The sequence below is a fragment of the Opisthorchis viverrini genome, assembly GCF_000715545.1.
Source record: "Opisthorchis viverrini unplaced genomic scaffold opera_v5_53, whole genome shotgun sequence".
Taxonomy (NCBI): Eukaryota; Metazoa; Platyhelminthes; class Trematoda; order Opisthorchiida; family Opisthorchiidae; genus Opisthorchis; species Opisthorchis viverrini.
This window is the reverse complement of record NW_008751710.1, coordinates 1,819,885-1,847,590: the sequence shown is the minus strand read 5'-3', so window position 1 is coordinate 1,847,590 and position 27,706 is coordinate 1,819,885. Positions and strand designations below refer to the sequence as shown.

The window sequence follows — 27,706 nt, the reverse complement described above, 5'->3', positions numbered from 1 at the left end:
CTCTTTAATTTTTATCAAATGACCAAGAAGTAACTGAACAGATTACGGAGCGGAGTACGATGTACAACATGTATATTTGGTCTCAAAATACCATCAATTTAATATGGATTTCTCTGTGCTGGACCGCATACACTACCCAGAATGGTTTGAAATGCAAAGCAATAATCAACTAAAATCCGTAACAAAAGGAAAGAACAGGAACAAAGGGGAATCGCCACAGCAGATATTAGAATTGAGAGAAACGGCGGGACGTTTGTCAGGCAGATCAGTCTGACTCGTCCAATTCATTTCCGCGAAGAGTTGAAGGCCACTCGATGAGTTGATAACGAGGTAGAGAGCCTTCGAACAAACGATCGAGCCAGTTCGGAAGTCCATCTAATAATTCACTCTCAAGCAACACAGGTGGTGGCGGTCGACTGCGCGAAGATGACTGCAACTGACGTTCGTCTTCATCCTCGTCCGACTCCATCCCAAAGATATGTCCAAAGATTCGGCGCTTTCGAACGGTCGGGAGACGTCTTTGCGGTCGATCAGTAACTGAACCTATATTCGCCTCTGTGTCCGAGTACACTGAGGATTCGGAGTCCTGAAAAATTCAGGACAGTAAAGAGCTTGTGTTCGTCTGGTAAGATAACATTTTAACTGTAAAAATATGTTTTGAAATTGGCTTAGAGAACCGTTTGAAGGCCAAACACACACTGGACGCTTGAGAAACACGGGTTGCGAATATTATTATACTTAACACACCAAAATACTAAAAAAAACTTAGCCTCCTAACACAGCTAAGTTGCTTGCAGTGAAAATATTTGAGGTTTGATTGCGTTGAGATCTACCATTTTATGAGGATAGCTACACTGGTTAGTGAATGCCAAGTACGGGAACTGAGGAAAAGTTCACAGTATAATAGAATTCTGTGGAGGCTGTGGTGTTCTGATCCAAACTGGACGGCATACACTTTAGGCTCTGGTGAGGGGACCCATTCGACGGTTTCAAATGTATGTCAATGAGTCCTAAATGCTCTCATCCGAGTTGGTTTTCAATATTCCTTGTGAAACGGTAACACTACTCAAATCTGGTGGTGTCCTTGAATACGCGAGGGTAGTTGTCTACGGAATCGTTCAGCTGTAGCACTCTTTCGGTGCCCAGTTGCTATGCCACCCGAAGGGAGCACGATCGCTGGAACAATGCCGGGTTGCCCAAGCCTGGACAGGGGAATTCGAGATGCAGAGGTCGGGTTCGAACCACAGACCTTCCGGTCAGTTAATTCGCGCTCTAACCAATGAGCTATCTCGCTTATGGAAAACAAATATTACACGTCCCCTCATGGGAGAATTAACCAGAAACAGCAATAGTTCAGACATTCCACGCTTGGTCAGAGAACCTCTGAGATTGTTAGTGGATCGTTGTACGGCAGTGAAGCATCAGTGGCAACACTGATGTTGCTGTCTTTGATGATGATGATGATGATTGCTGTCTTTATGATGATGATGATCAGTGGATCGTCTTGGACAAGTTTGTCAGTACACGTGTAACTGAGACGTACCAATGGGAAATTTGAAGTAGCAAATGTTAGGGTGTGTGTGTGTGTGTGCCAATCTTTCCAATATCACGGTCATCCGGAACAACGTGAATGACTTTTCTGACTTCCGTTTCCTTCCGAAGTAGAAACTTTGGATATCTGGGGCTGGTTAACACTTTGTTTTCACATAAATTACGGGCTCGCACTGATCGCAAACCTTCTCCTACTGAATGTTGGATGTGACCGAAAACAGTAGGAGAATGGTAACTGCGTTTATCCAATCTGGCACTCAATCAGAACTAACCAGCCGACTGATTGCAGATTTGGGATCTCCACAGATGATCGTTAGCCACTGCTAGCACGACCTGTGCCGCGGATACGCAACAAATACATCTATGAAAACGTAATCAAACAAAAACTCTCTGCCACCGATGGTAAAAGTTCGATCTTTGGAGCTCGATAAGCAAAAAAAAAAGGATAACACGGAGAGTAGTGCTTCAGTTCGGACTATGAACCAACAATTTAGGCGTGATTATAAAAATCTACTTGATCGAATTGGAATGTTTGAGAGCCTGGGTGGGGAGACACAGACTACTGACGGTTTATGATTAGCAAAATTGAAAACAGGAGACGTACGGACACAGTCGAACTGGACTCTGCACCAGGCATCAATGGGTGGTAGATGCTGAAGTACCGCCTTGCACCGTTGAGAGCAAGCACAGTACCTACGCAGTTGGCTGGGTTAATGAACACCGTGCCTGGGTCGGCGACGGAGGGACTGTCAGAGTCACGTGACACACGTACGGCCATTCCAGAGCGCGCAACCCTTAGAAGATTGGCATACCAGCCAGCGTAACGTTCCAAAGAAAGTTGGGCACATCGAACACGAGGAGAACTGAGGTTGTGAATAATACGAAAAGAAAGGTGGAAAGAGTTAGATAAGGACTAGTGATAGTCTTACTTAAAAACAGCTACGTTCACTCCGATTTGGTGGCCTTGTGAGGATGCGATTTCGTCGTGAAGGATAATAAGTTCAACGAATATGCGACCAGCTTATTCAACTATGGCTATGATGGGAGATTTTGAAAGTAGGATACTGAGGGAGAATAAAGCAAATAGAGCAGCAAAAACGCTGTTCAAGTGAGAAATTATGGCTTTTACGGCACGATGTTCAAAATGCTAGAATGATGGAGAAGTTCGAAAAAAACAGGTTACAGTGCCGTCCAACGAGTCATGCAAGTAGGGCAGTACTTCTATCTCTTTTTAGAAAAACAGACCAGTGCCGAGATTACTGCTTGGGACGTTCAGTGACACAGTGGATTGATTTGGCTCTCTCGCCGAAAAACACGTCATTTGGGTGGTACATAGAGTATTCGAAATCTACAGTACCGTTGTCTAACTCGGTAATGGTCAAGCAAACAAAATTTCACGTCAGCTAAGGAAACTTGAGATGGTGACTTTAGTCAGTTTGGACCTAAAGGAGTCTGTGATGCGTTCTAATCAAGTCTGGACCCCAAGCTGTAAGCCCTGAACAAGAAACACCGCGAAACTTCGTTTTCCACGCGATTCTTGAGAGGGGTACTAGTGAAACGACTCACTGAATGGACCTACTTGATATTTACAATACGGAGCCCTTTCGATGTCGACCACTGGATAATGAATCAACCGGAAGACGGGAAAATACCAGCTCCATCTCACAACGAATGCAAAGATGCAGGGCAAGGAAATCTTATCAAATTTATTATGTGATGACTACTATTGATACGTGTGTGAAAGTGGTTATACAGAAATGAATGACTTAATTTGGGAGCTACGTAAAATAGGAATTCATAACCACTGATTAAAGGCGATTCACTTGAGGCGACTTTGAACATATTCATTTGAAAACTCACATCACATGGGCCGTCTTTGAAGCAAAATTGGCGCACAGTCGGCGATCTTGGGCACCACCATCTCCACGCAAACAAATAACTAACAGTTGATGACCACTGACCGCATCCAGCACCAGACTGTCGTATGTTAGCGGATTTAGGGCTACCACGGGTGCGGGTGTGATTTTTCTGAACGAACTAAAAATGGTACACGAAGAACGAACAGAAGTAGATGAAAATCATAAACCGACTCAGTGAAAAACAGAGCATTGTAAATGATGTTGTGACAATCATTTTAGAGCACATCGACTGAGCAGACACGGTATAAAACTATGACAAAATAGAAAGCAAAAAAAACATTTATTGATGTAAGCATGCAACCACAACTAACATTTTGGACTATTTCTCCAGGAACCGGTCACTGAAACATTCCAACTCCGTTCAATTTTGGGGACAGAGTACACGAAGAGACATGAGGACAACAGATGATCGCTTCCGACCGTGCTTCACCATCACATAAGTCAACCAGCTTCGGGTAGACACCAGATTAACAGACTTAGAAATAGCAGATAGACTCATTCTTCTCCCGGGGTAGTTGTCTAACGACCCACTTCTCATCAGGTTTGAAGATAACAGGGTGAAAAAATTATTCGACCAAGAATTCCTATCAGGAGAGCTAAATCAATGTTACACGGTAATCTGCAATATGATGAGACCAACCTGGACGATACGCCGTTCGGCGGTGCGGTAGCTGAGTGAGTCCGTGGCTGCTCAGAGGGACGCGGTTCCTCGTCCGGTTTGGATACCTTCGGTCGGCGAATTGGACGTTCGGCCTCCGTTGCCTGCATGACCAGACGCGTCAGGCTGAACAGCAGCAGGCCCAAAATGATTGCAGTCGTGGAGAAGACAAACGAAAGTGGCTGACTGAGGAGACTAAATGAGTAAAAGGGAAAATACAGCAGGGGGTGCGGGAACATACTGCAAAAACAAGTGAAGGTTCACTGGTCTGTACACTAGTAAGCACAACAACAGATGACGCCAGTTTGAATAGTATTCACGGCATAAAACTGAGAAGCAAGAGCGCACCAGTGGACCACTTTAACATGAGACTGCACAACACTTTACGATTGGATAGTAATCCTGTAAGCTGGAGAACAAAGTATGGATGAGAAGTATAAAACCTGCACTGATTCTTGGTCTATCTATCAAAGTAAAGCAGGTCCGTCTGGTCTTCACACAGGGTTTGTTCTAGGGACACTGCAGTAAAATAACGAGGCAGAGCACTGCAATTAAACCTCACAACTGGGTCACGGAGGCGGTGGGGTTCTTGGTGAACGAGGACGTCATGTACCATAAAGACAGCAGATCCACAGGAAAAACATCACTGTGCCCATGGGATTAAATTCACCGGCTCTGTTTGGACATCATCAACCATGAAAGAGGAATTTCGGCTTCTTTCAAATGAAGTAGCGTATCCGCTGAAGCTGTGTACATGAGTGTACAATGGACATCCCCCACCAGTAGAGCCACAATTGAGTAGGGTTCGAAACCGAATTATCTAAAGAGTAACCGCCACAAAGTGATACAGTGCTCCCACCATAAGAGAAAGACCTACTGTTAGAGAAATTGCTTGTGAGGGGTCTACGGGAAACCAGTGATCGCAGAATAAAGCTAAACCAAGTGTTGTACCCATAAAAGAGAATTCAATATCACATTTTTATGGAGATTAGCTGTCCGTCCAACCGGAAAAAATCTGAAGAAAAACGAAAGATGTTCACTTGCACTGGGTCTGGTGAATACACATACCCTCGGTTTAAGGTAAGACATTTGATATGCTGGAAACTCGGGCACCTAGCAGAAAAGTGTCAAAGATTTATCACGATTTTGATGACTCCACACGTTCCGAGGAGCTTCAAGATCAGAAATTTGGTATTTATCACCTTATTCAACCTAAAACCTCTGTACAACATGCACACCGCACCGAGTATCCCATGTTTGGTACCAATCATTAGAACAAATTTGTAAGTATGTCACAAACTACATTGTTCATCCGTCAAGAAAGAAGTGTTCAAGAAGCTCCGGCACATTTCTACTAGTTATGCAAGTGTAAATCACTCTAGGACAGTCATTGCAGGGGTCGTTGCGGAGATTTTACCGTGTTTCGACAATAAATATCCACCGAAATAGAGGCACTCAAGCCCGGTTGTAGTAAATATGGCAGATATTCAGAAAAGTCCCCAACTTTGACACTGAGTTCCACTGAAGAGCTCTGCCGGACTTCCGTCCTTCACTCAGGTGCACAGAGGCAATGCTTGTGGCAGAGTCTCTTTGTTGGAATCATCAGTGACTGGTCAGAGAGTTCATCACCGTCACCCATCGATCTGAGATTTTAATCAAGGTCTTATTGAACGAGACCTGAGATTGCCCGAATGCCAAACGACCATATACTCCGATAGGCGTTCATTTGGTTAACTTTGTTACTTAGTATTCGTAGAACTGTGGCAAGGACAAAAAGGGTGCACGGCTGTTTATTCACTGTCGAGTGAATGGAGTAGGCTAACCAGAAGCAAAGGCTCACTCAAGAAAAAGACTCCTGATTGTTTGGAGGACCCTCGTTTCAATGTTGACCTCAAGCACCGAAAATGTTAGTTTCTTGAAGGAGGCAGGGCTGTACTGCAGAGCTAAAACGAGAGTCGTGGACAAATCTCAAACACAAATTGACTGAAAGACTTAGAAACAGAAGGGACTAACTCGAGGAACCAAGCGGCCGCATCCCCACTCCATTGCCACAGTCGGCGACGTAGTCGAAGCCATAGAGGTGCCGCTAACTCGTCAACTACATGTTCTTCGATTACATAGTCCGATGTCAGATGCCAGTTCTGGGGAATGGGGTTGCGAAGAAAATCCGCCGTCCGTTTTTCGACCACTGGGTTCAACAGGGCAACCAGATCAAGCAGCAGTGCCGTACGTATTCGTGAGGCAGCAACGGCAGGAGACCAGTCGACAGGAATCGGATTAGCGGAAAGAGGCAACAAGTTGGAAGGGTGAGCCTCCGAGTTTACGGGTAGCATAGAGACTGCGGTATGAGTGGGACTAATCCGCCATAGAAGTACGAGGCGACCAATGTTATCTGGATAGTGGTGAGTAAAGGAACAGGGAGGGATATACAACTTCAGTCCTGAGAATAAAGGCAAAACATGGTTGCATGAGCTGAGCAGACTCATGTTTTCCATTTGTCAAACCCAATGGGAAAAGCAAAAAGGTGCGACTCTTGAGGACCTACGACATAACGGATTCGCGTCCTTTCAGAGGTGTTGCAAGTCGTATGGAGGTAATCGAAATATCACCGGGCGATGTAACCACAGAACCCATAACCCCAAGGTTGAGCAAGTTCATCACTTTAAAACGCAAACCTTATTTTGCGTTGCGGCAACGCGAGATGGTTCAAGTTGTTAGAGCGCGAATTTACTGACCGGCAGGTCCGTGGTTCAAGCCCGACCTCCGCCTCTCGACTCTCCCTGTCTAGGCTTGGGCAACCTGGCAGTATCCCAGTCCTCATGCAACCTTTGGGTGGCATGGCAGTTAGGCACCGAAAGGGTGATGATACAGCTGAACGTCCAACAACATTGTCGCAGTGAAAATTGTAAGGGGTGATCGATCTAATGTGCACTAAGGGAACTAAGTAGCCTAACGCCGTTGATACGGTTCAGAGGCATAAATCCGTTGAACGACGATCCAAGGCGGTTAATTTGTCGGAATTATAGAAAAAGATTGGACAGGGCAAGGCTTTTGTGAACATGAGGCGGTAAAATAGCTTATTTCCTGGATGTGTGACAAGCGTCAGAAATTCACCCGACCAACCCGGAGTAGACAAAACAGCATTAATCTCAAAAGGTTGATAACACCGAGTGAGGATGCACAAATGACCGTATCACAGAAGTAGTACAATTGACTATTCATCCATCGATTGTGGGCTAGACTGGATTCCTTTTTAGTGTACCGAGGATTTTGCACACCTGAGGAGAGATGGACCAAGTGGATAAAGCGCGAAGTTACTGACCAGAAGGCCCGTGGTTCGAACCCGACCTCTGCTTCTCGACTTCCCCAAACTTCTTGTGTGTTTTATCGTATCTACCTTGCCCTATAATACACTTATCAAGTATGTTACCAACCATTCCATAGACAACTTGATTTAGTATCATATCCGGAGAAAAATCGTTCATCTCGTTGCAAGTCCAGCCCCGTCTTCTTCCGTTTGAATACAGCATCCTTTAACTAGCTTTCGTTCAGCTTTGGCACACTTTCGGTGCCCAACTGCCAGGCCACATAAAGGAAGCACGAGAGTCGGGATAATGTCAGGTTGATCAAGCGAGGGCGAGATAGCTCAAGTCGCTAGAACACGAATTTACTGCCCGAAAGATCTGTGGTTCGAATCCGACCTCTGCCTCTCGACTTCCCCTGTCTAGCTTGGGCAACCTGGCAGTATCCCAGCCCTCGTGTTTCTTCCTGTTGGCACGGCAGCTGGGCACCGAAAGGGTGCTATATCTGGACGATATGCACAAAATCATGCACTCTGGAGTTACCCAAATTTACAGTTAGCTTGCGAAACAGTCTATCAGGGTCAGTAATTAGGATATCTTGAAACGAAATCTTGCCACGTCTCCTGTGATCGACCTTCGGATGGGCACGCACTTTTGAAAACTCAAATTGGACAAATTTGGTCATCGTGTATTAACTACGACTGCATACATTGCTTATATCGCAAACGGCTTAGAAAGATCACGTGAGCGGTGCACAGTTGCAAGTGCAGTTTGCATGCGATTAGTTTTCAAAATGTGCCTAAATGTGTCCACAATTGCTTGCATGGGTTTCAGACAGGGCGTTTCGCGTTCATTTGGGTTTTTGACTATCACTAGAAAAAACAGAGGGTTCGAACCCAGGGGAATTCGGGTTGAGTGATTCCCTTAACGCTCCCAACCTCTGAATTTGACACGAGTGTGCTAATCCTGCTTAGTTAGTCAACGCACTTTAGTTTCGAACGAGACCTTGGTCAATAAAACTTACAGGAATATCAAAGAAATAGCCTCCGTTGAGGGCGAACAAAGAACCTGTTGCCTATTTTCGGCAGCAGTGTCAGTCTGTACCGATCAGATGAGGTAGATACACCAGCAGATATGTAATGTGGTGAAATATTGATTGCTCGGGTGAGTTCATTGGTTGTTGATCAGGTGACTGTTGATCTGTTCGCCGAGCTTGGCAATTGGCTTGCACACGTTTCGTCACCATACGAGGAGACATCATCAGTGCGCATCAGTTGCGCACCCAACTGCGCACTGATGATGTCTCCTCGTATGGTGACGAAACGTTTGCAAGCCAATTGCCAAGCTCGGTGAACAGATCAACAACCACCTGACCAACAACCAGCAGATATGTTTTACGTCTTGTCCAAAGCTGACTTAAAAATACGGAGGTCGTCCCGACTAACAAAACCTGCATAATCTAGTGGCAACCAATGCAAACAGTTATGCTGCTGGAGTCAGTAGACTAGAGTGAAATTCTACCGTGTGAAAAAACTGCCATACAGTCACCAAGATGAAAGATATTCTGGAAACCTGAAGGACCCCGGAGCCAATCGGCATTGTAAACTTACGCAAAAGACATCCAAAAACGCCGTAAGGAATTACTCCAGAGCGCAGTGGAAACAGGCAGTAACAAGATGGTTACCCGCAAAAAATGAATACTTGTAACCGTTGACAATGTTCCTTTGAGCCGATCGAAAGACGAGGAGAACCAGAATTAGGAAAAGGAAAACCCGGTACCGATGATGCAACCGGGGTATTCGGTCTTTCAGAACGCTTAGAAGTTATACAGGTCATGGGATGGCTGAAAGATGACAAGATGCAGAACTGAACTAAATTCCACTTTTGGGACCCACACCAGCCAGTTCAGATAAACAACACCGATGAAGATCCACGTTCTTCATAAACGAAAAAAGATCATACAGAATGAATATTGCATTTCATGTTCACCATGAACAGTTGGATTGACGATTTAATGATTCATTCATCTTCGTTGTCAGTTGTGATAACCGCGTACTTGTCGTACAGTGGTTGTAGCTGCCACAATTTCGTTCACCGATGATTCGGGGAGGTGGGGTAAGTAGCTGCGCATAGGAGGCGGAAGCTGATAAATTAGTGCATGAATACAGTACTGTGGGTGGACTGTTAAGTGGGGGAATTGGGAAGGGAGCTATGCATTGAAAGCAATAGCTTGGATGCATGAGTGCCACTGAGGGCGGCAATGACCAGTGCAGCTGAGTTTGCTGGTAATGGCTTTCATACTTCGCTGCCAAGTCATTGTTCGACCGCCCCTGGCTCTTCCACCCTTCACGTGTTTATGCGAAAAGAGCCTTTCGAGGAATTCGGTCGACTGGCATACGCCAAAATTTTGGCACCCGTCATAAGTCCTACACTTGAATTCACAATGCAGTCAAAGCTGAACTGAATTTTAGGATTGTAAACCGAATGACGGTGTGTATAAGCTTCTCCTAGATGAATGCAACAGGGGGTAAATTCGTAGTCAGTTTGAAACAAGTCTTATTGCCTAGATCGTTCTTAAAACATATAGAAGTGCTCAAGCTTGGTACAATATGTTTTTTTTTAAAAAACTACCCGTAATCAGTAAAGGCAAGTACCTACCGGGAGAAGTGAGATCGACTGGGAAGCCGTTTGCACTATACGACAGTCGTCGAAGCCATGTAGCCTGACGATCCATGTATACATGGACGAGTTTAACCTGGAGAACATGGTGCGGGCTACGAATGCGTTGAATCTGTTCGCGCACAAACGGTTCCAAGGAGCGTAATGCGGACAGCCAATGGTCTGCATGTCCGACCGGTTTCGCCTCTAAATTGGCCAATTTCGAATGGAGCAGCAGGACGAGGCAAAAGTGCCGGTGTGTTCGATGACCACCATTCGCTTTCAGTTTACCCGTCCGCAATTCAGATGCTGAAGCAAACTGGCTTCTAGGCTCCGCACCGTCCGTGGGACACAGATCTAAAAGGCGGGCGGTACTGAAGATCCGAGGGACGGTCATTTGACTGTAGGCCATAATTGGCTCATCCAGGTCGGTTGGCGAGAGACGGGCATCGGAAGCTCTATAAACCGGTACATCGGGGTCCTCATGAAAGATCAATAGGCTCTCCTATAAACAGAAATGAAAAAGCGGGACTGGGCGTAGAATGCTGTGATGGGGGGCATCTTTAAACACTTGGTCTCGAAGTGGATTAGCGTTAATGTGATTGGTTGTAGCCGTGTGACATAGGAGAACATCTAATTCGCAACATAAAATAACTACTGCATAAGGTAAAAAAGCAGCCATTGGATCACTGCTCTTGATTCCGCTGATACAGCTGCCTCATGATCTTATTCAATCGTTTGTTCCCTCAATGCAACTGCGTACCCAACATAGTGAACAAACCGCAGAGCACATTGAAGAAATGCACTTCACAAGGAAATTAGGCTTATAAAACGCAAGTTGCTGAGCTTGCCAGCCTGTCAAGGGCAGTTCACATGAAACATACTGATCTGAAAAGCAGGAACTGTGATGCTGGGGTATTAGGTAGTAAATTGTGCGATACAATAAGCGTCCCAACCATCAAATGTTGGCGGCGCGATAAAGCGGATTTCAACCGTTTGAATACTGTCGATTGGATTATTTGTCAAATAAATACCAAGTGATCCCATACAAAAGAATCTATTGCACTTACCTGGTCTGAATATCATGCATATTTATTATAAATGAATGTAATGTAGCCAAAGATTGGAAAGTTGATGGCCGGATTATGTTTATAAACATTCCACTTGTTAACTGAATCCAATAGTTCCTAGAAGTTTATGCTCAACCCCGCAGCTCGATTGGTGATGAAACGTTTGCAATCCAATTGTCAAGCTAGGTGAACAACCAATCAGCACATCCGAGCTAATCATATTCAACAAAATTGCCAGAGTGTTTTAAACCGATGACAAACGAAGGTTGGCTTGAAGGATGGAACGCGTCTGACAATCACAAGCTCATCATACTTTCTGAAGGAAACTCCATCTTGGCTTCTCCTAGCCGAAAAGATGTCCTATGTCTCTTTGAGTTCAAAACTGTTTCAATGAGAGAGGAGAGTGCATGTTTTGATGCAATGTATATTCGTTGATATTCTTCGATATTGACATTCCCCGATATCCAATGAACCATCATCATCGACAGTATGACGTAACTCGCCCGACCATAAACTAGAGCTTCAGCAGGATACCACCCTAAGTTGCNCCTATCATTATACACAAACGGTTTGATGTCCGTGTATGAAGCAAGATCGATGAAGATTGGGGGACTACCTGACGAGCCCAGAGAAGGGCGAAACTAGTGGTGAGCTGACAAGTTTCCATCGAAATTAGCGTCATATGGAGGAAAACACCGCTGATAATCTGTGAGCAGTTAGGAATTTCAAAGTTTTGACTGAAAATAACAAAAACAACGAAAACAACATATAAATAATGCCCAACATCCCGTCTGGAAAAAAGGACCAACACTAACTTCACTGTACACCTGAAAAACCTACCTCGTTCACAGGTACATCAAAGTGACGCACGAATTCACGGGCCTGGCTGGATTCAGTGTTGACAAATCCTGCGGCAACGTGATCCGCAGCGCGGAAAGCTGCCAAAAGGTAGCGCAAAGACGGTACAGCCAACGGTTTGAAAAGCACCATTCGGGGGCGACTGTCCCGACGCCAGCCAGGATGAAAGTCCTCAAAGAAAGTGGAGTTGGTCTGGATGTGGTATATCAATGGCGTATCCAGAGTCGTACTCATGAAAGAAGGTATAGCCTTGGACCTCGAAGGGTTAGAGCGTAGTAAGATCTGCCGTAGGGTATCGATTATCTGGCCATGAGCAAATCCACTTTGTGAGTAGTAGTTGATCTAACAGGGCAAAGGACAATGCAGATAAATGAGGATGAAATGAACGGAAGAAATTGATACAGACGACCGTAGAATTTCAATCATGCAGAATACCTCAAGAACACAACCCAGGACACATGAGAAAATATTGAATGAGGCATACGCATAAAATAAGTCGCCTACAAAACCAACTGAGAGAACACTCATTGCAGAGTTCATTCATTCGCACCACGCGATGTTGGTGACGTAAACATTCAAATGAAAAAAGTGAGAAAACTGAGGCAAAAGTGAAATGGCATCACTTTGTAGAATCTGTACGTGAATACACAGTGAGAGCATAACATAACTTGTATTTCTCGGAGTATGAAGGGATAGTGATCCCAAGGTAAATCTAAACTGAGGTTCCGATGGCTTATCCCGAGTGCCTCGGTAAAATAAGCCTCGTAATCAACGAACTTGAATGCTGACTGCAGCTGCACCTTGTGCTCTGAATTGGCCCCACCGGTGAGTTGTGGTTGGAAATATTACTTCAACTTGTAGACTATCCGAAGATGATGTAGTCCAGTATGCATCCTGACCCAACGGATAACTTCCCCAGAAAGACCGCTACGCACAGTTTGGAATGCAGCAATAAAGGTTTCCATATTATACTATGTACAGGTAAAGGGGAAGACGTACGAATTAGTAGAACACAGAACCATCTGTTCCCCCTGTTCTATAACGATCACAGGTATAGATGCATATTTTGGCATAAATTCTGAGTCTTTCCCGGATTGACCTCGGGTGTCAATTAGGATCAACCGGGTTTCCTAGCCCAGCTGGATGTGGTGGATCCATGCGCACAACATTTCGCGTTGGAAGGGAATGCGCAATTGCAGATTATGAACAATGTGAATGAAGTGTTCCAGTAAAAAGGGCCAGCTACCTCGATGGCAGTGGTTGGTATACTTTCCGGAGGGGTTATACGCTAGGTAGATGCTCTAGACCAGACCCAGCCTCAGCTGTGTGAATCTCAGTCCAAATAACAACGTCTTACGACGACGAGAACCAAGCGGATTCACTTCACAATCACGTGCATTCAAGCTGGACGAAACCTGCATTAGATGAATCAACGCGAGGTCGGTTTGTAGCACTGCCTAACCGTCAAGGGTATTTCATACCATTATAATGAGAAGGAACTGTCCTGACCATACACCAACATCGTTGAGAGGGTTGAGTACTCGTGAACATTCAGATTGTCCATTCTGACATCGGCTTGGGATTGGCATGGGTGCAGAGTACGCTTCACGAACAAAGAACTTACTAATTGTTTCCAAGAAAGGATGCGCGTTCCAAAGGGAACTGAAACAGAAGCATGACCCATGGGAAATGCCATTGAGGCTTTTCCTGGAAGGAGGTCTTCCTTGGGTAAGAATATGGAAAACCATTCGCTCTAAATTCACTCCGCGGCTTTTTTTAATTTCACAACTAATCATAATCGTAATACTAATGAAAGGAAGAAGGCCTTCGCTTGGGAGATGTTTATTAGGAAACGCCAGCTGAAAAGCTACAGACTATTGGATAGGGAAGCAAAACTCTCAATGCATCTTGTTTACAAAAAATGAATATCCATCTTCTCCTTAAACGCGTCTTCCTGAACTTTCCTGGATATTCACTGACTGTTACTCAAATGCAAGCAAATGCGACTCCACAAATTCCGTAATAGATTTCACTTTTCAAGAGACAAGAAGTGGATTTACGAGAAAACATACTACTCGCATGCCCCATCAGTAGTGTTCAACGTCACAGTCCTTATGCACTGGAAGCATACCCCGATACTAACACAAACAAGCAGAATTTTTCCCCCAGGCATAGAACCATTATATTCATCGTCATATTAAAAAAGCAAAGCCTACATGTTCCTGAACTAGTTGTTTATTCTGAATGCGTTCGGGTAGCCCAATGGATAGCACCGCAGACTTTTGTTTCAAACAATCGGGTTCGAATCCCCTAAAGGAGCCTTCTAATGAGCTGCCAGTAAAAGCCTTGAAATAGTGTACATATATTGTTCCGCCAGTAAATACGTGAGGAATATTAGTTTTCAAAAGCATACCGAGTCAGTTAGCTTGATCTTTTCCGACCCAGCTAGGGCATCAGTTGCGACCAAGCTACTGGCACCAGAACCAGTCAATAATTCTGCTCGGGAACTGCACCACGGTTGCAACCAGGCATGGCCCAACACAACAGTCTACAGGGACTGAAGATTCGGTAGGATATGACAGCATAACGAGTGGCTAATTCGGTCTGGACAGCTACACAACTATTTGGACACTAGGAGTATTAGTAACGTCTCTGTCAACAACTTACAGTGATTTCAGGAACTTTTACTTATGGTTTAGTTCGACTGACTTCGACCGATTGTCAAGAAAGTAACACTGAAATCCAAAGCTGCTAACCAGTTTCTACACCCTCTAGAAAACAATACGCAGCTGAGTGACCATCAGTACAGGCTTAGACGAAGCCGCCTCACGTGGGACCTGTGGGCGTGCCTTTCAGTTCTGGTCTGCCGCTTAGACAGGTTTGTGAAACGGACTGAGGCTTACGGTCATGTATGGCGCGCTGATCCAGCTGGACTCTTACTCTCTGGGATTGCAAGCGCAGATTTACTGGTCGGAAGATCTGTGATTCAAACCCTACCACTGCATCTCGAAAGGCTCGAGTAACATGGCAGTATCTCAGCCCACATACTTCTTTCGGATGGCATGGCATCTAGGCACCGGAAAGGTGTTACAGCTAAATTGTTATTTACCTTGTTAGTGAAGAAGCAACCTTGTGAGCGTTGATTTCGCCAAAATTCACAACAATAGCCGTAAAAGTAAAACCCTCAAAATGCCTACATTGATCCAGACTTCGCTAATCTTTCTCGGACATTTCAGATCTTATCTACCATAGTTTAGGCCTGAACTTTTATGACAACTTCTGATAATCCAATAATACCACATAGATTACAAACAGTGGATCCGCCCAAAACTTCTTGTGTGTTTTATCGTATCTATCTCGCCCTATAATACACTTATCAAGTATGTTACCAACCATTCCATAGACAACTTGATTTAGTATCATATCCGTTTGAATACAGCATCCTTTAACTAGCTTTCGTTCAGCTTTGGCACCCTTTCGGTGCCCAACTGCCAGGCCACATAAAGGAAGCACGAGAGTCGGGATAATGTCAGGTTGATCAAGCGAGGGTGAGATAGCTCAAGTCGCTAGAACACGAATTTACTGCCCGAAAGATCTGTGGTTCGAATCCGACCTCTGCCTCTCGACTTCCCCTGTCTACGCTGGGGCAACCTGGCTGTATTCCAGCCCTAGTGCAACCTTTGGGTGGCATGGCAGTTAGGCACCGAAAGGGTGCTGAACGGTATTTTTTGCTCAAACCTAGACAGCAGAAGTCGAGATGCAGAGGGTGGGGTCGAACCACGGACCTTCCGGTCAGTAAGTTCGCAATCTAACCACAGAGGCACCTCGTCTTTCCTAGATTTAAGGGGGCAGTTCTTGGAGGATGCCAAGCTAAACTTGCGTCGGCCGTGCTCTACCGTTTGCCGGGGTCATTTTAAAGTGTCCAACAGTCGGACTGATCGTCCCGTAATCTCAGTCTTCTTACGAATGACTATACTTCAAAACTCGCTGACTCTCAACAGATTCTCACTTTTTTGTGACATACAACTTCCAAGACCCGAATTAACACGTTTCTGTGGGAACCACAGAAACGCTTTGTGTACCCAGTTATACAGAAGTGTTTGAACAAAGGTTCATCGGTTCTTCGTAAGCTGTTTGCCGCCTACCGTATAACTTAGCTTACAGTGGTATCTGCAAAGTTGGAATGCCGCGTTAGAAGTTGGCGGACAGTAAGTTGCTTTCTCAGCGATTCACAGGTTTCTGAAGCTAAACTTTGTAAACCGGAAAAAACCCTTCACTCCACGGAGAAATTCGGCCTTGGGGGGACTATTGTTTGATAGCCAAATTTCGAAAAACTTGACCATTCTGTTGACTGGAACGGAGGGATACACCGTGAAGATCGATGACTGGTTGACACAGTCCAACCAAAAACTGTCTGACAGCGGATTAGAACAACTAAGTCCAACGGACCACCACCGCTACTACTTTCAGGTCTTGCCGGGGAAAACTTCACAGTGCTGCAGCTAAACAAAAAAAAGGATAGTCGAGCCAAGGAAAGACCTATCCAGGAATTGTCCGATCCTTAGAAATCAATATCGCGCCTATAATAGCGATTATATTGAGTAGTCTTCTGAGTGCTTCCAAAGGTCGATGGTACACCTTTTGCAAATATGCGTGGCCACGTGGAGAAATCTCTCTTCGTTTGTAGGCGTCATTACTAGTTTGGTCAATCCTTAGCAGTATGGAGAAGGCAGAGGCCTACTATACATCGGTCTGTAATAACGCTATATTAAGGCACCAATACATCGCATGTGTGAACATTTTCACTCACTCAGACTTGATGACTAGTCGGGGCTCGGCGAATAGGTGTAGAATAGTGTTAACTGTTCACCTAGCATGCCCTGCTAGGGCATGCCTTTGGCAGGAGTAGTCTTTGGTATAGACTGTCCAGAATAATCACGCACCTAACCTCTCGGTTAGTATTCAAAGACTACCGAGCGATCACGAGTGTGATTAATTCGAACCTAGACAGGAAATCAACAAAAATGAGAAGCTGTACGGTGGCGCTCGGCTTTTAGGCATGGAAAGGCAAAGAACCTAGTGAAATTTAGCAGTCTGACGCTGCTAACAAAGGATGCGCTTACTTGACCGTCAACCACTATGGTGATACTCGGCACATGCAGTACGCGTAACTCATCTCGCAACGCCCCATCTCGTTCCAAATTGACCGCTGCCACGGCGGCCCCGAGGGGAGTGAGTTCGTCAGCCAGTTGGGACCACAACGGTCGTAGTCGCTGACAAGGAATACAAAAGTCTGAATAGCCAAGAATGAGAAGTGGAACTGAACGGGTTCTCGGAAGGTGGGTGAGGCGGTAGCTTCGGAAATCAATATCCTGAGGGAAGAAAGTGGAAGGAAACTCACATAACCCGTAAACTTGGATTACTGACTACGGATGCGTGACTGAACATTGGCCACATTCATTTAAACAATAGGAAGGATTATATCGAATATGAGAGAAAGCATGAAGCCAATTCAGAACAAGGACGAATAGCAAGAATAAGGAATATTCCCGATGACCAACATGAAAACAATTTTGGGGAACCCCTGGACACTCCCGATATACAACAGCCCTTGTAGCCGATGAATCTCCGTCTGAAATACGGTCAAATATCTGAAAACATCAACCACAGTTGACAAGCCTTTGTTCGCTCCATTTAGTTAGGTTTCCTTTCTCCATGGAACTTACCAATCCCCCGTTCGAAGTGTCTCACTGAGTACCCAAACGTCAACAAAAACATGCACATTAGTTAAATTTGCTCGCCATCACGCCAACGCTGGAACCGATCTTCATGGCACTTTTACAATCGTATCTGTCCACGCGACTGTTAAGTCGCTTCTACTATGGTTGTGAGTCTAATTTTGTCTCCGTCTCCGTCAGCATGGAGCGCGGTGGTCGGTGGGAGTTACGATGGTGATGACAGATGTGAAAACAGGTTTTGCATAAGGTGGTGCCATGGATTACTTGTTGTCACGATACGTCCACCGAGGCACATGGTCAGTCTCATGATAGAAAGCTGATTAAGGGGAAGCACACCGCGATGATGATACGGCGCGGAAGGCCATCATTCATAGAATCCCATCGGAGGCCGTTACGGGGAGTTGTGGTGCAAGTATTCACCTTTGGAGAGACCAATCTACGAGAGAAACAACCTTCGGCCAATCACATGAAGCGCACTTCAATCATAGTCTCTTATAAAACTGTTTGTGGTCAGTTCTCCAGAAGCGATCGAGTCGAGTGACGGATTATATGGAGATCAGAGACGCCCCATTTGCTAACTAAAATCGAGATACGTCGTTACGTAGGGCAACTCACCTATAATTGAGTTAACTGCGAGTTCAAGCCTAACCGAAATCCAGGTGGCATTCTAAGATTACTGGACAAAGTTTTTTTGATCCTTTAAACGGATCGCACAATTATCATGGAAGGAACGAAGCATGAGTAAAACCGCCGCTTCTACCTGTAAGTCTGGTGGTAACGCAGTTCCAGCAAGAGGAAAAATCGGGTGGCATGAAGCATTATTTCACACCGAGAGTATGGACGACGATGTATGTTGTCTTTTAGAGGCGGGCCTCTACGACCCACTTTAGCGTGCATTTTGAAACCATAAGCGCTGGGATCTACAAACGTGTGGAGTTTCGTTTATGTCCTCGTTCGGTGGCCGTATTATCTGACCTAACGGGTACAGCAGCTACATACGGAAGTGTCAAGTTTTGCTGCTTGAATGAACACAAATCAATGACAAACTACGCGTCACCTGACCCCCGAAGTCTTCAATATCGGTCTGGAAACAGAAGCTTTGTGCTTTCGGCACATATGATAAAATTATTGTAGCCCCTCTTGGGTCAAGGATGAACTCTACACCCAGCTTCACAAGCTTCTTCAGAAGGCACCTGTGTTAGAGTTGCCTGTAACAACCGGAGATCTGAATTCGCCAGTTGGACGCCCATGTTCGTTAAAAATAAATAACACAGGTCAACCCAACCACGAAGCAAAGGGCAGTGCACCGACCACCGTCCGTATTCAGTGAGCCTCAAACCCTGGAATCAAGTGCAAAACCTTGCTGCCTAACATTCGTCACCACAGCTCAACACTGAACTCAGTTCGGCTATACTGTGGTCAGATGTCGATGGCATGGTTCCAAAAAGAACTACCATTCCTACTAGAACCTATGGACGAACTCAGATCACGCTATGATGTATGCAGAAAATAAATGTCCATTGCTGTAGGCACCTGACACATCAAACAAACCGAAGCAAAGTAAGCAAACTAAGTCAACTGACCAACTTGGAAAGATTCTAGAATGACATGGCAACCAGTTTCATACTATTCTCTTCCAAATGTGACGAAAGGAGCTATAGTGGAACAGGAAAACCTGGGTCATTGGTGACAGAGATCGTGTCTTCTGCCTGTCCTCGTCTGTTGAACTTCAGCGCGCACAAGTTTGCGAGACAATCTGCGAGCTAGATAGAACACTCAACGCCAAGTGCTGCCGTGGAATCGAGCTCTGGGAGTAGCAGTATGGGTCTCAATTAATGGTGGGTCGGTGTCCGTTTCCCAACTGTCCTGTCACATCGATTGAAGCCGAAGGGCACCCGTGTATAATAATAATAATAATAATAATAATTGTATAATAAGTTTCAATAATAGAGATTCTCTCCTTTGGCACATTTAATGCTGAAGGAGAGCAGAGTGCTAAACAGGCCCGGAGTCAAGTAGCGTACTCCAGAAGGAACGACAATCCTTAACTGGGGCTCTCCATCGGTAACTGATAGCCACATGTTCCAACTGAGCCCATGAATACCTTGTTGTGGGTGCCCTACAAGTACGTCGATGCGAGCGTTTGTGTTGGAAGTTCGTGCTAGCCAGGAACAGACGATGGTCTACATACTACCGAAGACGTCGCTTCTGAGTATCCCCACACTCAGCGTCGATCCCAAATCCGCCACCTAAATGTGCTCTTTCAGGATTTATCGGACCAACTTGGGCATTCATATCACCCGCCAGGATTACTATATCCATCCTTCTTGCTGACCAAAGCGGCCGCGACAGATCTTGATAAAGGCTCTCCTCCTCAGTCTCAGAACTGCAATATGTTGGAGCATTTACTGATACGATAAACAAACACGATTCACTGCATCGACCTTCACTGCTCTCAATTGAGCCAGACAACTGTACAGCGCAAAGACGACTGTTTACTGGAATCCAACCCAGCAGTGCTTTCGGTCTAGGGGCTGAGTGCAACTTTTACGCAGTGGATACAACGAGCCAGTGCATCGAGATCACCGAGAACCCGAAAGTGGAATGTGGAACATCTGAGCTCGTCCAAAGCGGCTTCAGGTGTACGACCAAAGTAGGATCTTGTATGCGTGTTTCGAGACACAACATACATCAACAGATAGGAAAAGTAAGGTATCAACAAGGGATACCTGTTGCCCAAACTGACAGAGAGTACGGAGTTATAGACTGCAACGTGGATCAGAGCTTTTGAGGTTAGTAAGCGATTATTTTGGTTTGTTTTTCTGGTTAAGGTTTGCGCATGGAACAGTGGCTAGGGAATTGGAAGACTCATTGATTGCACTACATTGTTAGATGTGTTGGGAGGAAGTGTTCGAGATTACTGGTGAGCGAAGAGCTGCAACAGCAAATAATACTTCCCGGTTGTCCAGGCTGAAGAAGGGGGCTTGCTCGGGGTACCCCAACTTGAACCTTTGACCCACAAGCCAGTAGGAGGATGTACGGGGGGGCCTGTCCCTAGTCTATGACTCAAAAGTCTGTTGGGGTGGGTAGGGTTTTCTTGGGGAACCCTTTCCGGAGCCAATGACCCAATAGTCTGTCCCAATTGGCTGTAGGGCTCAGCCCGGGCGCTTGTCCCAAGGGCACAGGAAGTAAGGCATTGCTGTCTCACTTTTAGTGCAGCTGCGCACAGGTGCCTTTTGAACAGCACCGAACTCTGGTTTGGGAAGTATTTCGACCGTAGTGAATAATGCGCCGGTCACGGCCAACCGTTGGATGATCGGGGCAACTTTTTCTCACCCGTTTCTGGGGGGGTGGGAAAGAAGCATAGCTGCTTCCATAAATATGGAAGATGGTCACCTGGGGGAAAACGCCTTACTGTCCCCACACTCCTACCACAGGGGACAGTATGACTCCAGACCGCATCGTAATACGATTGGTCAGTTGAGGATTGAGTTGCAACCAGCATAGCCCGCAGGACCATTGCAGCACAGAAGCGAGACCATCACGACAGGGGGGAAGCTTTAGGTCGGCGTTGACTCATAAACAACTCACCATCACGTTGGAAGAAAACGCCGGTTGTTTGGAAAAGCCAGGGAAAAATTCGAAGATTTCCTCGAACGGAGCATGCATAAACTGGCTATGGAATCTGGGATGGAAGCCATGGGAATGACCACCGCTTTCTTCATGTACCGTTCCAAAAGCATCGTATTCTGCTCGTCTTTCTGGTTTGGAGAGTACCTGGTAGATGGATAAGGGGATAACATGCCGAAAAACTTACCCCATAGGCTTCATTGACTTCCATGAACTTCTGGGCCGCATCCGCGTCAGAATTTTTATCCGGATGGCTGAGTTACAAAAGGATGGAAAAGCTGGATAAGACTTACTATTTCTGTGCCAGTCTGCGATAGGCATTTTTAATGTCAGCCTGAGAGGCCGACCGAGGAAGTCCCAATGTGGAGTAGTGGTCGCCATTCACAGGTGGTTGCAGGCACAGGAAATGTAGCGCGATGTACGCAATCACAGATAGTCGGTTGGTGAGCACTAACTTCGGTGCCAAGCGACCCATGCCAATACGAGATGATCAGTCAGATATGTCCATCGGGGATCGGGACTGAAAAGCGTAGAATTGTCAGACTGACTTAGAACTTATTTTATTACGTAGAAGTTTGAGTGGAATAAGGATATGCAATTAAGTGTAGCGTTTGAGGGGCACAGGATTAGGGATAAAAATTGACAGGTGGTTGCAAAGTCGGATTGTTCTCAGGGAGAAAGAGGTGAAGAGTTCGGCCGTGTCGTCGGGATCAAAAACCCATAAAGCCCGTTAGACTTTAAGATGCGGGTTACATGACGAAAAAGGAGGGAGGAATGAGTTCGGTTAAAAACTTAAATATAAATACCAGTAGAACAAAAAAAGGCCACATGCATACCGTGAAAACTTTCAGGCTGTTGGCAGGAGAGGGCAAGATACCGAAGCACATATGCTGATTTAGACGATGACTGAGGACGAAAGGACATATCGAGGGGGTGACGCCAGAAACGTGAGAGCCGTGCTTTAGGATAATGCGACTTTTGAATTTGAAGTGGAGCTGAGTAGCTGAGTCGTGGGGAAAGCAGTTAGTTACAACACTACCCCACCGAACTATATGGGCGTTTTACTGTGGCGGCCGGTGAGAGCAAAATGGGACATTAACGTTAGAACGAAAAAACCGCGTGGCTGAAGCATCCTTTCGGTACCTAACTGCCATGCCACCAAAAAGAAGTACGACGGCTGCGATACTGCCAGGTCGCCCAAGCCTAGACAGGGGAAGTCGGGAGGCAAAGGTCGGGTTTGAACCACGGACCTTCCGATCAGCAAATGCGCTCTAACCACCGAGCCATCTCGCCCCAACGCTGACAGCTTTCTTGTAGAGAAAAATGTTGATAGCTAAGGTGGTGTAGATGGCCGTTGGTTTGTTCGATGAGCTGGGCTATTCGATTGCAAACGTTTCATCAACAATCGACGTGACATCATCAGTGCATGGTTAGGGAGCGTAGCGGTGCATAGCGATGATTTGGTGGTTGTGCGTTAAGTAGTGTTGCGTGTGTTTTAGTATACATGCTGCTAGATGGGATTGACCTTTGATCACAATTAGTTGTTCGGTCGGGAGGTCCCATTGGCTGCTCCGAGGCATGTAAAATTCCCCACAAACTCCAATGCTTCTGCCTGAGTTGTAAGGAGCACGCTCAAAGACTGCACGATCTGCATCATGAGTTTGTACTTTGAACTTGCGAGGCACGTGCCGAAAGATGGTGTGATGATGGTCAATCTATTCGACAGAGCTTTTGCTACACCTGCCTCCTAAAAAACATTCAGCTGTAAGACTTTCTGTGCCATGGTGCTCGAAAGGAGCACGAGGGTTGGGATAGTGACAGGTTGCTCCCGCCTGAACAGAAGTCGAGATGCAGAAGTCGGGTTGGAACAACGGGCCCATCGGTCAGTAAATCCTCGAGTAGTGAGCCATCCCGTTTTCAAACGCGGGAGCGATATCGTCTGCGTACTCCAGATCAACACTAGTTTTGTAGACCCTCACACATTCGCTTCATTGATTTATCGACAAAACGGAGTGTACATCATCGACATACACCTCTTACAGAGGAGCTTTCGAACAGCATACCATAAACTCTAGCACATCCGGAGTAGTCGGAATATAAGCATCGGGTTGTGTCCACAAACATTTGAGGTATTCCCTGTTGATTAAGTGTACTTAGAGGCACTGGCCCACCGACAGAACTGAAGGTATCATTGGAATCGGGGAAAACGGGGATTGTGGGTCGTTTGTACATATAACGCAGCCTACACCAAGTCGAAATCTCGCTTGATGTTCGGAGGTTAGGGTCTCGCGTGCCATCTCAAAAAGACGAAGTACCACTGATGCCATGAGACTTGTTACAAGTCCAGCTGACATCCCTGCGATCACCACCTCCATTGCGAGTACCCTTTTTGAAGACGGGCGTTATTATCGGCTTGGCCCAATTGTCTGATAAAGTCTCTTTCATCCGGAGAGACACGACTAGGCTAGCCAGGAGCTAGCTCAGGAGTTCGCCATGGTCCCTAAACAAAGCAGGGGAAAGCCCGTCAGAACTCTGGGTAAGGATATATGTTCGAACGTGAATGAGGCTTGGGGAGGCTGAATATTGACGTTCACATTAAAGGCCAACAGTCCGGACCGCAAACAGAAAATGAGTAAGTGAATTGTTGTTCGAAGTATTGTGCTTAACGGTCCAGATGTCTTCCTTTGCTAGGTATCAGAAAGTCGGTTTGATGGTTTCAATGACTAGTACTGATTGAGCGGAACAATTAGAACAAAATGCGGGTAATCCTGGCATTTTTCACTTGGATTTCTGCAACCTTTCGGATTGTCATCGGAGGGTACATTATTTTGGGCTGTTTGCGACTAGAGGGAAACTGTTGTCAAGTCTCCACCAGAGCCACGGTCTTACCAGAGGTCCAATCCTTGAATGCGCTTGGCAGGGTTACACTGCATGTAAAAGTTCTGACACTGAGCAAAGTTTGGGGTATCTGTCCTCGGTGATCGTTAATATTCGACAGCGAATCAGCAGGTAGACGGTGGAGGAGGTGGTCGATACATTTGTTTGATTTAGCGGTCCACTAGCTTTTCAGTGGCTAAGTGCAGTTTGCACAGACCTAATGAGTACAAGGGACAAGTTTATGATCACAATCCACATAAATATTTGAGGAGCAGCTATTGGCGGTGATGAAGTTTCACCAACGGTAGTTGATGACATCGTGTTTTGCTTGGGTTCGGGCATCACGAAGTAGAACGATTTCATATTTCGGAAATGTGTACTGCAGAATGGTCTGTGGCCAGTGCACATCTGCAGCGGGCGCTCTCCGTTGTCCGTGCGTCTCGTATCCAGCCAAGGACGACCACCCGATTGAAGCTTAGCACCGCTAAGTGCACCTACGTCAGCTTTTAGTCCGTTCTAAAAGAGCAGTCAGAACGTTGAAAACTGCTCGACAGATTCAGATTAGCATGTTGAGTCGAATGCTACAGTGTGCGAACATCAAAGACAGCTTTTAGGGTTTGAAAACTGAACTCGACATGTGTGGGGTTGTTACTGAAGACCAGCGCACAGAAGCTGCAGCTGAGCAAGCTGGAAAGCGAACAAAGCGATCAGTCTTAATGCTTGGACGTGCAGAGGCAGTACTCAAATTGCAATGGGGAATGAAAAAAGGTAATACGTGAAAAGGCAAGGAGGGGAGCGTCCTACAGCCTACAATACGCAGAGAGTCAAGTGACCAATAACCAAGAAATAGCTAAGATACCACAGCACTCAGTGTGATGGTAGCTGCCTACACTTTGCGTTGCTAAGCGACATCTTATCCTCTGCTTTTCACAAACAAGAATTCCACATTAGGACAGTCATTTCCTTCGTAGAAGAATGTTGCGCAACCAAACTTTGAACACTTTAACCAACCACCATAACCTTAGATTTGTTTAAAGTATTTTGATTAATCACAAACCCCAGAAGGGCCGCATATATGCGACTGGATGTTTGGGGATGAACAGTGTGCATTGCACTTCGAAACCTCAAGAGCAGTGCTCCTTGGCCAAGTGAATGTGGAAGAGAACTAACCCACCCACAGAGTCAATGGATTCCTTGAATTCGAAGAAAACCACAAAAGTCGACCGGAAGTATACATGTGTACTATGCGGTGTCTATCAGTTTGATTGATTTGTACGTAAGCATTGATGATGTAAAACCTTGTTTACTGGGCTTCGGCTCATGAGTTGTCCTTCTGTTTCCCTTCCATAGAAATTGTCACAAGCACCTGCCTTCGGAGAATCAAGCGCCGCTTGAACAGCGCTTTAAGTGTGGGCAGGGTATTCACGGATTCACGGACTGATACACAGGATCGAGGCTTTTGCCCAAGTCTCCCGGGTCGGTTTTGTTCTTGTCGGTCAGTGGCTGTCGTTCACTTGAAAGGCACAAGTGAAAAAAGGGTGTAGCACTGCTCTTTATGTTCTCAGCGCGGGGCAGTATGCTCGCCAGCGCGAGGATTCGCATAAATAAATGTCTAATAGTGCTTTAAACTGGGTTCGAGAAGGAGCGTGTACAACCGTCGGAGGAAGGTCATTCCACGGAGCTACTACCCGAAATGAAAAAAAGTTTTGTCTAACGGATGTGTGTGCCCTGAGCTTGAAGATTTTCTTACTATGTCCCCGCCGGGTGTTTGCTGGGTCAACGGTAAAAAACCTGTTTGTCAAGCTTTGTTCAAACAGGGCGTAGGTAAGAATTAGGTCCCCTTGGAGGCGACGGTACTCCAGGGGAAATAGATCAAGCGTCGCGAGACGCGTTTCGTAGTCCACGGACTTGAGGCCGGCAACTATTCTCGTGGCGGCCCGCTGGACACGCTCAATGAGGGTAACGTCTTTCGTACGTCCTGAGTAGACAACTTTGTTGGCGTACTCCAGGAGCGGTCTGACGTCTCCCGTAATACGGGAGAAGGTACGTCGGATCATCCGTAAAACGGCGAATGCCTTTTGGGTCGATTTCTCATGGTGTAGTGCGAAGGACAAGTTTGAGGAGACCCAGATGCCTAAATCTTTTTTTGGCATCTATCCTCATGATGTTTTCTGGTCCCTTTTCACCATGCATAACAAAGGCATTCGCTGAATCCCCTCCAAACGACACATGGACGCACTTTTCATCATTCAGAGGAAGGTGCCAGTCCAACGACCACTGCTTGGCAGCGTCTACATCCATTTGGGGGGCACTGGCATTGGAACTCCAGGATTTCAAGTCGTCCGCAAAAAGTAGACATGGACTCGCAACAACGTCTGGGAGGTCGTTGACGTAGATCAGAAACAGGAGTGGTCCCAAGACGGAGCCTTGACGAACTCCAATGGAGACCGGTGCTGGAGAGGAGTAGGTCGAGCCTATTCTCACTCGGAATGATCTGCCTGATAGGAACACTTTGATCCAGCGGATTTTCCCTTGAATCCCGTGAGACTCGAGTTTGTGGAGCAGCGGGACGTGTGGGACCTTATCAAATGCTTTTGAGAAGTCGAAAAATATGGCATCCGACATGAGTCCTTCGTCCTTGGCTTGGGTTAAGCTGTCCATAAACACGAGCATGTTTGTCACGCAAGAACGGGAGACATAGGTAGAATATGGTGGCTAAATAAATAATCTGCCCAGTGGCCCATATGCAGGCTTCTTCTATACATCATAGCTTCACTATCACCTCTGATTAGCACACAAAAACGGTATCCAGATATTCGGCGGAATTCCGGACCGATACCGCTTTGCTGCACAAGGTAGGCGCCGCTACGACCAAGATACTGACGCCGGTCGCGATTGGCCGTTTGCCGGTATAGCAACAAGGCCAATCACGGATTCACGGATTCACGGATTGATACACAAGATCGAGGCTTTTGCCCAAGTTTCTTGGGTCGGTTTTGTTCTTGTCGGTCAGTGGCTGCCGTTCACCTGAAAGGCATAAGTGGAAAAAGGGTGTAGCCCTACTCTTTATGTACTCAGCGCGGGGCAGTGTACTTGCCAGCGCGAGGATTCGCATAAATAAATGTCTAGTAGTGATTTGAAGTGGGTTCTAAAAGGAGCGTGGACAACCGTTGGAGGAAGGTCATTCCACGCAGCTACTACCTGAAATGAGAAAAATTTTGCCTAACGAACGTGTGCACTCTGAGCCTGAAAATTTTCCTACCACGTCCCCGCCGTGTTAGCTGGGCCAACGGTGAGAAACCTCTCTGCCAAGCTCTGTTCAGACAGGGCATAAACAAGAGTTAGGTCTCCTCGGAGGCGACGGTACTCCAGGGGAAGGAGATCGAACATCGCGAGACGCGTTTCGTAATCCACGGATTTGAGGCCGGTAACCATAGCGGCCCGC

The 27,706-nt window shown here is 46.1% G+C and overlaps 1 protein-coding gene across 1 annotated transcript; it reads right to left on the bottom strand.

Moving 5' to 3' along the window:
* T265_03699 (hypothetical protein) lies at positions 1 to 26,934 on the bottom strand (the record flags this gene model as incomplete). The annotated part of the gene is made up of 13 exons (XM_009168241.1): positions 1 to 586; positions 2,156 to 2,414; positions 3,412 to 3,588; positions 4,111 to 4,314; positions 6,142 to 6,568; positions 10,089 to 10,593; positions 11,999 to 12,358; positions 17,140 to 17,388; positions 21,346 to 21,531; positions 21,572 to 21,638; positions 21,678 to 21,834; positions 26,012 to 26,277; positions 26,501 to 26,934. The coding sequence occupies 13 exons, from the start codon at positions 26,932 to 26,934 to the stop codon at positions 266 to 268; spliced, it is 3,612 nt and encodes a 1,203-aa protein (XP_009166505.1).
* Positions 26,935 to 27,706: the final 772 nt, after the last annotated feature.